General features: G+C 33.8%; 1 protein-coding gene across 11 annotated transcripts in view; it reads left to right on the forward strand.

Annotated features, from left to right (window-relative positions):
* The window catches only part of LOC140148976 (rhotekin-like), a 152,811-nt gene that overhangs the window by 117,857 nt on the left and 20,148 nt on the right, over positions 1-14,806 (forward strand). For all 11 annotated transcript variants that reach the window (XM_072171091.1, XM_072171096.1, XM_072171094.1 and 8 more), the window contains 2 exons: positions 2,455-2,575; positions 5,511-5,691. In XM_072171091.1, coding sequence (XP_072027192.1) covers positions 2,455-2,575; positions 5,511-5,691 — 302 coding nt within the window. The remainder of the gene's footprint in view (positions 1-2,454; positions 2,576-5,510; positions 5,692-14,806) is intronic.

The raw sequence follows: 14,806 nt of genomic DNA on the forward strand, positions 1-14,806 counted from the left end.
ACAAGGTTATCCACGATGAATGTCTTAATTCAGGTTGACCTAGAATAGATTAATGTGTATTTTAATTGCTTACAATTTAACATCTGATGCAGAAACTTATCTGGATAAATACTACAGATAAATTAAGTAATTCTTGGCCAAGATCGAACACTATGAACGCTAGTGGCTCCGTGATAAACACACACGACATTGCGTGGTACAGAAGAAAGCATATATGTGCCTTACATTGCGTACACGCTTAGTTCGTGGACCCAACGCGCATGTTCCAGTTTGGTCAAGAAATACTTAATTTACCTATAGGACGTGTATGTCAGAAAATATGTCATTTGCTATACCTTTGCTTTGAATTAAAAGACACTACATAGATACAAAGAGATGACTAAGATAATACCAGACTAAAATAGAGCGTATCCAATTCCTAAGTAAGCCAAGCATTTACAACTCAAAATGAATTGTCTCATCCGAGATGACTTTTAACTCAATTCTGTTCAGTATTGAAGGTGGTCCCTTTTATAAGTACCGACCTTTGAGATTGCTGTTGTGTTGACTGGTGTGAGGCAATAATATGCATTTTCTTCAGCACATGAAATGATATTCATAATATTTAGCACCTTGCATTCACATAATGTAACTGTGAGGCAGATAACATGGCCTTTACCTGTCACACCTTGTCACCAATAGAGAAGACAAATTGAAGACATGATATAGAATAGACATACATATACATATTTGTGCTGGTTAGTGAACAAATTATGTAGGAGCATAAGGGGAAATACAATTGAATTTAAAAACATTGTCAAATGTCTTACAGCATATGCACAATTTAGCATAAACTTATGAAACATTCCAACTTAAGAAAAAGAATCATGTATTTTGACTTGGAGGCATGTTTTAAAATATGTATTTTTATAGCTGAGCAAAGATTCTACCTGTTTTTAGAAGCAAAAAGAAATTAAAAGAAATAATTTAATTTCGAATTCCCTGTGGGTTTTATAGACATGACAGCTCACTAGCGATATTTTTTCCGACTTAATCCACTTTTACTCGTCGTTTGTCGATTAAACCAAATTTGCCTGGAGAAATATCACACAATTATCCTGTTTTAATCTTTCTGCATGTGATTTATTTGAAAGGGCATTAGGAATCGTATGAATTCTGATTGCTACATTTGCAGACCGTGGTAATCCTCGTTATCAATGTAGCTCAACGTTGGCAGATTATTGGATGTCCTCGGGCTGAGAATAAAAAATATTAGTGAGATTGTACATAAGCGCAATGCTTATTTAGGATTTGAGAACTGGGTTTTGCTGGTATTGCCATAGGGGGTAGGGAAATGAAATGTTGAAGCCATTGGATTATATTGAGTGTTGGTAATAAGTGCATGGAAGGGAGAGGATAAGAGCTTGAAAATGATCCATATTAAACAATTTCCTGCATATTTTATTGGAAATATAATTTGATTGCAATGATTATGATTATGCTTATGATCACAATAGACCATTTCGGTAATTCCCAAAAACATTTGCAGAAGAAACTGAGATTACATCATCATTGATGCACAGTTCAATATGCACAGTGATGAAGATGGACTTTGCCAAGGATTGTTGGAATAACTGAATATAGGTGAATTGTAATATGGCTGTGTTACCATTAGTAGTTTGAGTGTTATAAGGACTTGACAATTATCTATATTAAATGATTTCCTGCATATTTTATTGGAATTATAATTTGATTGCAATGATTATTATAATGACAATTATTGTGATATGGCTGTACTTAATTCAGTGCATAATCATTGTTACTTAATTGATTTTATTTAAATTTATGCATACACTCATTTTTTGAGGTTATTTGCAAAAACATTAATATTGTGTTTAAAGCATTCACAAATAAGCAAAGCAGTGTGAAAATTTACAATTTTTAAGTGCTTGTTCTATTTTGGCATACAACTTGTAATCAAAGCCTAAATGACCACTCAGAATGATTGCTTTTAAAGAAGTAAGCTTGAAGGTAAAACAAGATGCTTTTCCTTTCACTTCAATTTAAGTGAGCACTATAAGCATTTATCAAATTCAGAAAGTAAACAAGAAGGCCTCCAATAGCCAAGAGTTTTCTGCAAAAACATAAAATTGCATAGCGGAAACCCTACTAACATAGCCCAATTTCAGTGCATCAATCAAGTACTCATAGCATTCAGGCGCCTGCTATAGTAGTAGAATGTAGTGTTTCCTTCATTATCTATGGTGTGATGCAATGTGATCCAGATATTTTGCTCGGGCGTTATCAGAAAAGCACTGGATATATGTGTACAATGGGAGTATAGAATTGGACTGGGTTTATATTACTTATTGATGTCATCAATGAAAATACTGACTGTCTCCTCAAGAGGCACATTGATAAAATCATCTTGAGTTTCATCTCTTTTTATTATGTTTTGCTTTGATTTTGTTACAGATCATCACAGATATGCAGTGTTTTGTCTAATCAGGATAGGACATGAAATCTTTGATACACAACTTGTCACAAACATTGACAGAACAGAGACAGATGTCAATTTTGATGATACAATTGTCTTGTAAGTAGCAGCAATGTAAAACTTGGTCAAAACACTAATGTCAATGCGACAGAAACAAATGTCAAGCTGGATGATACCTAAAGCCAACATTGACCATAGATATGAACATAAATAGGGCTGAAGTCAACAAAGACTGTCTGGATAATACCCTAAGCCAGGACTAGATATTAATCTAACCCTAAGCCTGCACAAACATTAAACTGAAACACTAATTGCAATTAAAGACACGAGCAGGCCTGTGCCAGTGTGGAAGAAAGTATATCCCGAGTCTTATCGTTACTCTAACCTTAATCTGGTAATAGCATAAACCATAAATAATAATAATAATAATAATAAGCATCATTTATTAAGCGCCTTTTCATGTACAAAGCGCTTTACAATACAATACATTATAAAAACAACAAAAATATCATTACATATGGCAAGAATACAAAAACCCAATAATTTAGCTAAGCACAATGTATAGGACAGAAATAGATTTCATCCTGGACACAAAAGTACAAGATTTTCATGTATGTAGTTTAAATGCCACCACCCAAACCCTATCCACCTAGATGTCCTGACTCTAACCCTAGCCCAGTCCTACCATGCAGTTAACCTTCCTTATACACCAGCATCAACATCACATGTGCCAATCTTGATGATACAATCTTCTTGCAAGGATATATTTACCACAACCTTAACATGAACCTTACACAAACAGTAAGTCTACAATCTTTGTGCAAGAACATTAACAGAGATAGGCTACCCTGAGGTAAATCACTAATCATGGTCAAGCACTAACCATAGATAACTTACTGGCTTTGATTGGTGTATCATATAAAAATAGGGTATGTAGGTTGTGATTTTTTTGTTATTATTAATTTGTTGTTTTTTGGGTGAAAGACTACTTAATCTTAACATGTTTTTTAATACTAAAAGACATGTAGGATTGCACACAGGATATCATGAAACATTTTCTTCTTTTTTTACTTTTTAACTTCAAACTGTCACAAACTACGTTGTTCCAGCAGAACATTAATTATCTATACTATATCAAATTTAAATACCTTTTTTCTTTTTGAGGCCTTAGAGTGGTCAGTAGTAATCTTTATCGAGACTCAAAGGGAACAACAGTTTGATGATGTGATATAAACAAAAGTCCTTTCGTAAGGGGGAGGGGGTCAAACAGTCTGATTACGATTGTAAAAAACTATTTAAAATATTGGTCAAAGTTGATCTATTTCACACTTACATTACACTCAGGGAGGGAGGGGGTCAGCCTCCTAATGAAAGCACTTAGTAGTATGTCATCAAATTTTTGAGTTGATCCCTAGCAGACATAAATCGACTATTGCATTCACAATTAATATGAAAAAAAATATCAATAAAACAGGTTTACAAATGTTTCATATAATGATATGCACAAGTCTAGGTTGCAAATTCACAAAAAAGAACGCACTAAAGTAGAAAGATATTTCACTTTAGTTTAATACTGCTTGAACCGTATGTAATTAAAAACATTGTTCAAGCTGATTCACTTGAGCATTTTGACATTGTTAATTTATTAGAGTTCTAAAATTTCTTACTTTTGACAATGATTATGAAAATGTCACAATAAATAAACTAGTGGTTGAATCAAGGAAGGGTGCAGATGGGGGAAAATATTGAATACAAAAGTTGACATTTATGAAATTTTGATGATAGGAACATGAACATTATTGTCTCTTAATAATTTCCATATTTAAATAGCTGTAGTGTGCACACATCATGCATCAGTTCACAGAGAATTCTTTCAAAATGTGGTTTATGTTTTTTGTGCACATTTTGTAAATTCAAGCATACCACCTTTGGCTATGTATGTACAGAGAATCAAATCATGTAGTCCTAACAAGGCTCCAATATTTAGTATGACAGAAAAGAAAGTAAATAAGAAACAGAACAAAATGAAAATAAAGCAAATTAATGCCACTAGACATTTCCTTTCAGGACTGTAGTACTGGCGACATTGTAACTAGATATGTCATGCGATCAAGCCAGTTTACTTTCTTATTAAATAAAATTGATTTTGTAGTTTTAATTAAATATTTTGAAACCTGCAATATGTTAAAAATCTGATCAAAATTGAACTTACAGAGATATAGTCAATTTCATGTCTCTAAAAGCAATAAAATATAGAATAAATTGAATGCTTCTTTTGACCAAGTTACTGACATCAGACTCATTTTGCTTGATCACGCCACATTATGTTAAAAGTTCACATCTTATTGTGTACCATTCAACATAACTGGGCTTCAAACTGTCCATTTCCTGCTCTGACTTTTTACCCAGCAGAAAGCAGTGAGTCTAATTTCACCTGAATTAGTTCAAGTCGACTTGTGTTGTCCAAACATTTCAAATAAGATTGTCGTTATCCCCTCCAGTCAAAGAACCAAATGAAACACTAAATAAACATGCTACAAATTGGAAATTGGATGCAGTAGGATTTTGTTTGTAAGTTTAAATTACGGATGAACAAGATTGAGCATGGATATCATCCTTGAAGGCAAATTGGCTGGAGATAAATATGACTTATACCTACAGGGGAATGACCATTTCTTATTAGGTTGACTTTTGTACAATGATTTCTTTTTCAGTACAGTGTCCATAGAATCCTGAATCTGCCATGATATAAATTTATCATTTGTGGTTTCAGAGCATTGTTAGTCAAAATAGTGTATTCTCTCTTGGAATTATTGTCTAGATTTTTGAACACCCAATTATTTAACATTCAAGAAATCTTACTTGATTTTGGCAAATGATTTCAGTTTAATAGATTTTGATGAGGAACAAAATAGCACAAAGTGGTGAAAATGAAATGGGAATGTAAGGATATATATGTAATTATTATTACTGTATAGTTTTCTTTTAGTTATAGGCTACATTAAATTATTATTGCTCTATATTTTTCTTGCAGTGAGAATGTTCCATCAGATTTCACATGTACCTTGGAGGTCTATTCCTACAATCTCCACAATGACATGACAATAGCCAGTACTCCTCAGAAAATAAGAAGGAAAATTGAGTCTTTCTCCAATTCTGTCGGCAGAAGTATGGGAAGGAAGCTACAGGCAACTCTGTCCAATGCCGGAGTAAATGTAAGTGACATGCATGGCCAAATCTTGTAAGTTTGATAAAAGGCAAACTTTGTGTTAAGCAATATGCAAAGCAATTCCAATATTTAACTTGCCCAGAGTTTTGACAAAAAAATCAAGTATTGTGGAATAGAGTTACAGAGATTATGGACAGGGCATCCTAATTTTGCTTATACCAAAGTTGAGGTGTGCTTGGCTGTGATGGATTATGGTAATGGAAATTAATAAAGGTATTGCCCAAACAGCTGTATTGTTGTGCTGTATGGACTATTGAATGTATTTTGTTGCTTGAGAACCATTGCCATTTCTGGGGTTATACTGTTACAGTTTTGACACAGAATGCATGTGTTTTGTAAGCTAAAAACATTTTATATTTTTGAAACATATTTGATGAAAGTTGCACATCAAAAGTCCTTCCCCCTATTTTTCTGTTTATAGCCTGAAAAGGGTGACCTATTCTAGATAAGCCATCCCACATTCAGCTGACAACTAAGCTCAAAATATGCTTAAATTTAGGATTGCATTTGTTGCAAGGAAAAACAGGCTGAAACTCTTGACAGTTGAAAACATTGTGAGATTCACAGATTGATCTAAATTGAAGGTCATTTAAACTCTTAGGAGTAAGCAGGGCTGAACATGGATTAGGGTTAAGTCCTTGTCTTTCCCATCATGCATGTCACCATTATGTATGTCACCTATTGAAGCAATAATATGTAGGAATCTACAAGAAGGGTAGATATTGTTTTGCTAAAAACAGTTAGTGCAGGGATGTCAGTTTGGATAACTATGTTTTACTGTGAGTATCAGAGAATATGAATTCTCCTAAAAATCATTTTGCTAAATAGACAATGGGGGAAATCCACAAATTCTGTTGGATATTTATAAAAATGCAGAATTTGGTTTGAAATTTATAAAGCTAGTTAGGTAAATGCTAAATAAACCTAGATGTATTTTTGAACAAAATAAATCCATCTTAAATGCATTTGAATTTTAAAATTTGTGTCAAGATTGAATGCATGTATTATGTTTACAAACTCATTTATGAAAGTAAGTTGATATAGGGACATTTACTTCTGAATTATACATTGGTCAAGAATTCATTTGTGACAACCATTAGTTAAACCACATATCAAATTTTCCCAATTGAATCAAACATCCAAAACCACTATAAATCAATGCTGGTAAAATTTGTTAGGAACTATGGATTTGGTTGATTTCCCCTATTTACATAGTTTGATACAAATCTCCTGTCCTACATATTAGTTTCCATAGACCAGAAGTTATTAAACGCATTTCCCTTCACACCTCCCATTGAAAGGCATTTATTGATTTTCCAAGTTATTTCAATTATTTTACAATATTTTGTAGGCCGAAATCTGAGACGAATATACCTCGTCTCAGGCCGAAATTGAAAAAAAAAGTCTTTCACAAAAAGTTTGAAATTGTGTTCCACCTCGTTAAAACACTATTAGCACCTAATAGTAGGATTGGCGAAACAGCCATTTCAATTGTCAGGTTGCACAAGATGGGAGTTGATTTTTTTCTGTCATCAGCAATATGAGTTGCCAATTGCAAGTGGCATTTTAAATGTATCAATGTTTACTTCAACCTGATGACTATTAAAGGCGGGGTTTTCACTCTATCAGCAACCTTATTTTAACATTTTTGTTATTTTGTTTATAATTATAATTTAAAATGTAATTACTAATTTATTTATTGCAATAGCAAGTTCATGTCAGGATTTCTGTTGTGCCAAAATGTCATATGTGTCTAATCTTTTCTCTAGAACATGTGGTCCAATTACAAATGATATAGAATTTATTTCTCAAATATTTGCAAATTTGAAAGTTTTCACTGATCAACTAAAATATTACTTAGCAACTCAAACATATCAGCATTGTTATGGGCAGGGACAGGTGATTTGCGCGGAAAAAAATAGCAAATTGCGCGGATTTGCGCGGAACTTTTTTTTCAGTGCAAATCATGTATCCCTGCCCATAGGAAAAAAAATAGCCAATTGCGCGGAATTACGCGGAAAAAAAGTTCCGCGCAAATCGCCTGTCCCTGGTTATGGGTAACCCAAACGGAGCAATAATTATCATGCACTGAAAGCTTTTGAGTCAGGGATTAATTAAATTGATATATGGCAGCTAGGAAAATAATATGTACAGGTATGTAAGCCGCCATTACCATGCTATTGCGTATCCCAGGGGTGTGAGTGACCTCTATTGAAAAAAGAGGAACTTTGTTCAAAAAAGAGGAAAAGCACTGAAATAAGCTCAAAATGGGCTGAAAATTAAAGAAAAAGCTCAAATTTTGCCTCAAAGAAATTTAAAAAAAAGAGGAATTTAGCTTAAAAGAGGAGATTTCACACCCCTGGTATCCTGGAACACTACCGCAATTTCAACCAGCTTTATCATGTGCAAGTTCTGCGTTCAAGCAATAGAATTGTTCCTAAAATCGTCACTTGCTGCATCCACGGTTAGACTTCTTCAAGCTGGCTATAGTGGGTTTTTATCAAATGTTGAACAGCTATTTTTAATTATATTTTTAGCACATCCATGAACTAAATTTATTAAATCTACATCAAAACAAACAACAATCCCGCGATCCCGGCCAAGAATACCAGAAAATACCCTTTCAAACACGCAAATTAACCTTTACACACATTACACACAAGACTTGGCGATAGTCTATTCAGATATCATTGTCAAGCTCGAAGTGATTGACCCTCGGTGATTGACAGGAACGCGTACTTTACGCGATGCTGATCGCGTAAAGTCAGAATGCTGGACGTATTTGGGGCTGCTGGTGACCGTCGATCGATAGTCGCCAGCGTCCCCAGAACCCGTAATGCAGCCTCCATCTGTGTTCCAGGGTTCTGGGGTGGAGCCAAAACAACAGCAGTAACCGCTGGTAAAATTGAACGAGAAAAGTTGGCACGCATAATGCAGCCTCCATCTGTGTACCAGGGTTCTGGGGTGGAGCCAAAACAACAGCAGTAACCACTGGTAAAATTGAACGAGAAAAGTTGGCACGCATATCAGCGAAATTTACTATCAGGGTTTGGTTGAGATTCAACATGACTGCAAATTTACATTTAGGAAACATAACAGTCTCACAGCTGGCCTGATTTTCTCATTCACACCTCGGCTGTAATTTTTGAGTCGGATGATAAAGTGATTGATTAAGTATTTACAGGATATATCATGCGGTTAGCTACATACATATTGACCAGGGTTGGACGTCCTTATGTGTTAAAAGCTTAAACCTCATGCGATGAAAGAATAACCGCTGTAGCTATTTTAAGCAAGGGAAGGGGGAAATGTAACCATTTGACCAGACATATTAAAGTTCACTGTTATTAATTTTGATAGTTGTACTTTGAAAGATTTAGATTAAACTTTAACATATTACTAGAATGCCTGTAAGCAGACATTGAAATAAGTTATGTCCAGTGTATTATATGTATGCAAATTTCAAAGCACAATGAAATACATCATTCTTAAAATTATCATCTTGCATTTTATGTCCCCCTTTCAAAATAATGACAGTGTACCCGAACTTTATATATTTTTGAAAAAAAATTTGAAATAGATTTATTTGATTTTGAAATAGTCAACTAGCAAGTGTTCACAAAGAGAGACAATATTAATCATGAACTACATGATGAATGGTTCAGCAAAATGGAGCATTTTTCTTTTCAAAACTCCGTACAGAACAATGAAACTTTATGTATAATATCAAAACTTTAGTTTTAGATACAATCAAGACAACTTTAAACTTTACTTCTAGTGGTGAAAACGTATTATATATGACTTGCAGTGACTAAGAAAGGAAATAAGAACATTAAAATTGGAAAATAATACAAGACATGAAAACATTAAGAATACATGTAGTAATGATGAAATGTATTTCCCTTGTGTATTAAAGGTAAGTTATTCAGCAGAAAACACACAATAATATCCGTTTTGAAACATGAAAAATGATAAAGTAAGAAGCATAGGATTCCCAAAGAGATTACATGAATCATGAATCTAATCAACTTCTAGGTTTATTTGTATTAATCACAATAAAGAAGTACAAATAAAACATTTAGTTGAAATAATACTACATTTTTTATTATTATTTTCCAAACAATGCAGTTGTAGTCTGTATTTCACTCATTTCACATGCAAATCAACCTTTACTACTTGGATATGTTTGTTAAGGGGGTACTACACCCCTGTGGTAAATTCGAGACTATTTTTGCATTTTTCTCAAAAAATAAGAACACACTGGTAACAAAAGTTATGTATATTATTGGGGCAAGGAATTCAATTACCACACTGAAATTTCAGTGACAAAAGACAAGCGGTTCAGTGTATATGATAGAAAATGAGGTACATTCTAGCGGTACCTCTTTTCTTATCATAAATAACGAACCGCTTGTCTTGGGTTACTGAAATTCCAGTGTAGTAATTGGATTCCTTGCCCCTATAATATACGTAACTTTTGTTACCACTGTCTTATTAGTTTTTGAGAAAAATGCAAAATAGACACAAATTTATCGAGGGGTGTAGTACCCCCTTAAAACAATTTCAAAATAATAATTCATGAGGTAGTCTAATGTGATCACTGCTTGAATATGTGATTTCAAAACCAATCTATCCATCTGTTTTAACAGTAAGCACAGTATACACCTGCTCTGTTTGACCCATCATCAGTTAACTGATCATCATCCTAGATGTATGGTAGTTTCCGCTACCACTTATTAATAAATGATATTTTAAAAGCTCCACGTGGATAAAAATAAACTGGCAGGGATGTTTGTTGACCTAGGTGCTCATCATGGATGTCATCTGCAGATGATGAGTTTACATGTGGGAGAAATAGTAAGGAAAGAAGCTAAAAATAAATATCATCAAAATAAATTATCATCATTGATTTAATAATAGCCTTGACGAGTATTAATCAAAATGTGCCCAAAATTTGGTGTGTGGTTCTTAACTGATAATGTCCACACAATATTTGCTGTCTTTTATATATTTGTGACACCCTGAGTACGGTATACACCTGCCCGCATACCAGATGGGAAAGATGAGCGCTTCAATTATGCATGTTAATTGCAAAGTATTTATACATTTGCAAATTTTCACCTTGTGAGGTTTTGCAAGTGCATTTGATGCTGTGCACTAAATCATTTTCTTATCTTGTTGAGTACATTCTTTTTTCCCCAATATTTCTGCCCATTTCACAGACTACAGTATAGTGAAATTACCACCAAAATGTGACTTCTGGTTGCTGATTAAAGAAAAAAAACAGAACAAAAAAACAGAATGTTATTTGCTTTATCTTATCATTATGGCAATATCATTTCATTTAAAATTCCAACTTTTTATCTGCAGCTATTAAACATAATTGTATGCATCTGGGATACCCATGTAAATATAAAATTCAGGGTTTGTTTATCATTAAGTTTTACTCTTTTTTAAAACCAAAAACTTCCCTACTTACTTATTCAGGGATCCCACATAGTGTAGAAAAAATCATAGCATTTTAGAAAATGACAGAAGCCATTGAAAAGTCATGGAATTTTAATTTTGGTTGTGGAAATTGCAGAAAAAGTTACAAGTCGTGGAATTTTCAACTTGAAATTCCAACTCAGCTTAACAATTTATCTTAATCTTGTAGAATACATTGTCAGGTTATTAACTAAACTTTGCCAAATCCACTGAAAACACCTCTCACCAACTAAACTAAATGAACAAGATGTACATGACTATGACATACCACATCTGTCAGCTAAAATAACTAAAATCTGTGAGTTATAAGTAGCCTAGTTACTATCTGCTGCAACCATTATTTGTACGCATTATGTACGTAGAGTATGCATCATCTCACTGTAGGCAGATGCTACAAGACCCTTAAGGAATGACAGATGTTTGCATCTTGTATTATGTGGTGGTAAATAACCCTCTAAGTTCTGTTGTCACAAAAACATCAAAACATGTTTATTTACAATCTAAAACAACTGGAGTTAGATGTGTCTTTCTAATAAAAGGTCAAAGTTTGCTCATATTTGACAACAATATTAGGGAAATATTTTGAACATGACATCAGGCATAGGTTTATTAACAGAAAACAATGATTAAGATTGAGGCAACCCTTACATTTTTTTTTCTGTCGGAAATATATGTCATATATAATTAGAACATCTTTAAGAGCAGATTATTTATTTAATATCCAAATAATATGGATAGGTACAGTGATTGTTGACATGTCTCAAGAGAGTAATGTATAGTAAATCAAATCTATAGCCACTTCAAAAGTATCAACTGCTATTCTTTTGTAATTTGTAAAGTCACCTTAATACTTATTATAAATATTTTTTCATATAATTTCTTAATTAAGTGATAGCTGCTAAATGTGAAAATATTTAATATGTTATCGAATCAAATTAGATCGATTAAGCACTAAATTACTGAGAGACACTGTCTTGTGGAACACAATTGTGAAAGTATACAATGTTTCTTTATCACCAGAATAAATGATTTGCTTATTAAATGAACATTAAGTATCTGCAAATTATCCTTTTGTAGCAATGAAGTTTACTTGCCTAATATTTCATTAGGGTTGAGTGGTACAGAACATGAGTATATCTGAAGTTTGATTCTAAATTTTGATATCAATGGCTTTGATCATAGGTAATTGGAGACATCTGTCAAATTTACTTTTGAAGAGAGGGTTGTATCAAGATGGCTATAAATGCCTAGGTTTAACAGGAGATGTAAAGTTAGCAAAAGGAACTAATGGTTAGCTCAACGATTCTTTTGTAACCCTTCTTACCACTTAACTTTGGGCTTTTTGCAATGTTTCATTTTCTTTCTCATTTTAAACTTAAGGTGATTCATGAAGGGTCAAGAAAACCTTAGTGCTAGTATTGAGAAGAACACTTTGCTATTCTTGTGTTATTGCATATAACTATAATCATAGGGAGAAATAGTATCTGTAATGCTTTCTGAAGTTCTCTTTCTTCCTTGTGACTACATTCCTGAATAGAATGGAATACTCCAGTGCTTTTCTATTCTCAACTACCTTAATATCCTTGCAAACTGCTGTTTTCTCTCAGGCGATGTTTTTAGGGGTTTGAGTTAAGATAAGAGCAAGTAATAAGTAGAGATTTCCCCTGATTCCTGTTGGAGCTTTTCACTTAAGGAACTTAATGAACTGCTAGCCCACTGTCTTTGCTGTGCTGTTTAGACTCAGCTGACATCAGGAGTTAGAGATAAGATAGGAGCTAGCAATATGCATGGATTATTCTGGAACTCCTTCTTGGACCTTCACCTGTTGAACGGCATCAATAGAAGACGTGGGCCCTGATGAACTCATGCAAGTTACAGGTTATGGCTTCATAGCTGCTGTCTGATCAAATTGTAGTTAAGGTTGCTGACCTACTTGCTTATTTTGGGTGGTTTTCTCAAACCACAACAGCTCTCCATATCCTCCTGTCCTGTATTGCAATTCCCAGGTCATAGGTATAGTGTAGGTTGAAAAGAATAGAAAACTACATGCAAATATTGCAGGTATTAGGCTAAATGAGACCGGTTTTAGGTTTAAAATAACAAGTTTATGTAAGCAGACTATTTGATGAATGTAACTAGAAATACCTCCTGTAAAATGGTAGTGTAATGCAACATAACAGTACATAGGTTAACCAATTTTGGTGTCACTAGTAATAATGTATATTATCCTGGAAAGCATGTCAATTTTGCATTAATACAGATAATTGAAAGAAATATTTGTAAACATTTAAAAAACATATTATAATGAAAGTGCAATATTTGAAAATACTTGGAACCTAATCAATAAGGTTTACATGTTGCTTCACCTTGTTGAAAAGATAAAATGGCAGCTAAAACCAAGACTCTCCCAGACATACCTTGTCCTCAACCATGTCATCTGAAGGTGACAAAATTATTTGCAGTCAACAGGTAGATTACACTGAAAACTGACAAGGCAAAATGGAGACTTACAATATCCGACAAAATTTACAACCTCTTGTGCAAAAAGGTGCAGGTGACTTTGCACTTCAGGATTAGTAGAAGGGTGCAGGAGATCTGGGATTGCCCTAGCCAGGTCGCGTAGACAGACTTACTAGCCATGTAGTCATGGGGAGATACGTGACAATAATTAAGTGAGCCCTCTTATCATGTGATATCAGGATGGTTGAAAGAGATAGCCTAGTGCATTATTTGATTAAGAAGTACTTTCAGTTAATGCGACTACTATACTTTGATCAGCTCATGATAGGCAAGAATTATTCGGTGTTTGTTACTGCGCTAGTCAATTAAGTCCCAACTTGTGCCCATGTAAATTCACAAAAGCGCCCATCAGTCATGCAATATGCAAAGTGCAGTTAGCATAAGTGCTGCACCCATCTTTTTGTACACCATTCTATATCAATCAATCAATGTGACGTGAATTGCATTTGAATTATTTCCCTATGCAATTATGATCTTTGTCACCATTGTCTTGGCATTCTCCATTCTCTACATGTAGCCTCCACCTGTTTTCTGCAGTATTGTTTTCAACCATTGTTACCACTTGTATCCTGATCTTGAATTTGTATAACATCTGTATTTTGTCTCTCTAGTTTGCCTTCATTGTTGATTTCCTTTTCCTTGTCATTTTTATGTACATTATTGTCAACCACCAAAATGATGGTCCAGTATAAAGATCCTAACTCTTCATGTTAAAACACAAAAGCATAACAAACATATTGAATCCTAGCAACCAACTTGATTGCACTGCAGTAATTAACCTACATATTAGTTTAGGCAGTTCCATAAATAACATCAAAAGCCATTACATGCCAAAAATGTCCGTTATATCTTACTTAATAGCTGTTGAATAACTTACTAGATTGCTGGCTCTAAAGCCCCATGTATCCTGTGATAAGTATCCTGTATTGAAGAGGTATTTCTTTCCGTAGAAACCTGGTACAAACTTAACACTTAATTGCTTAATAAGTGCCCTGGTGTTTATTTTATAGTAGTTTAGCAAGTATTTCTTTTTCAGCTAAATATTTTGCAGTGTCCTTGGAAATGAGTAGCTATTGAACCATGGCTTGTTCAAT

This window comes from Amphiura filiformis, chromosome 3 (genome assembly GCF_039555335.1).
Source record: "Amphiura filiformis chromosome 3, Afil_fr2py, whole genome shotgun sequence".
Classification (NCBI taxonomy): Eukaryota; Metazoa; Echinodermata; class Ophiuroidea; order Amphilepidida; family Amphiuridae; genus Amphiura; species Amphiura filiformis.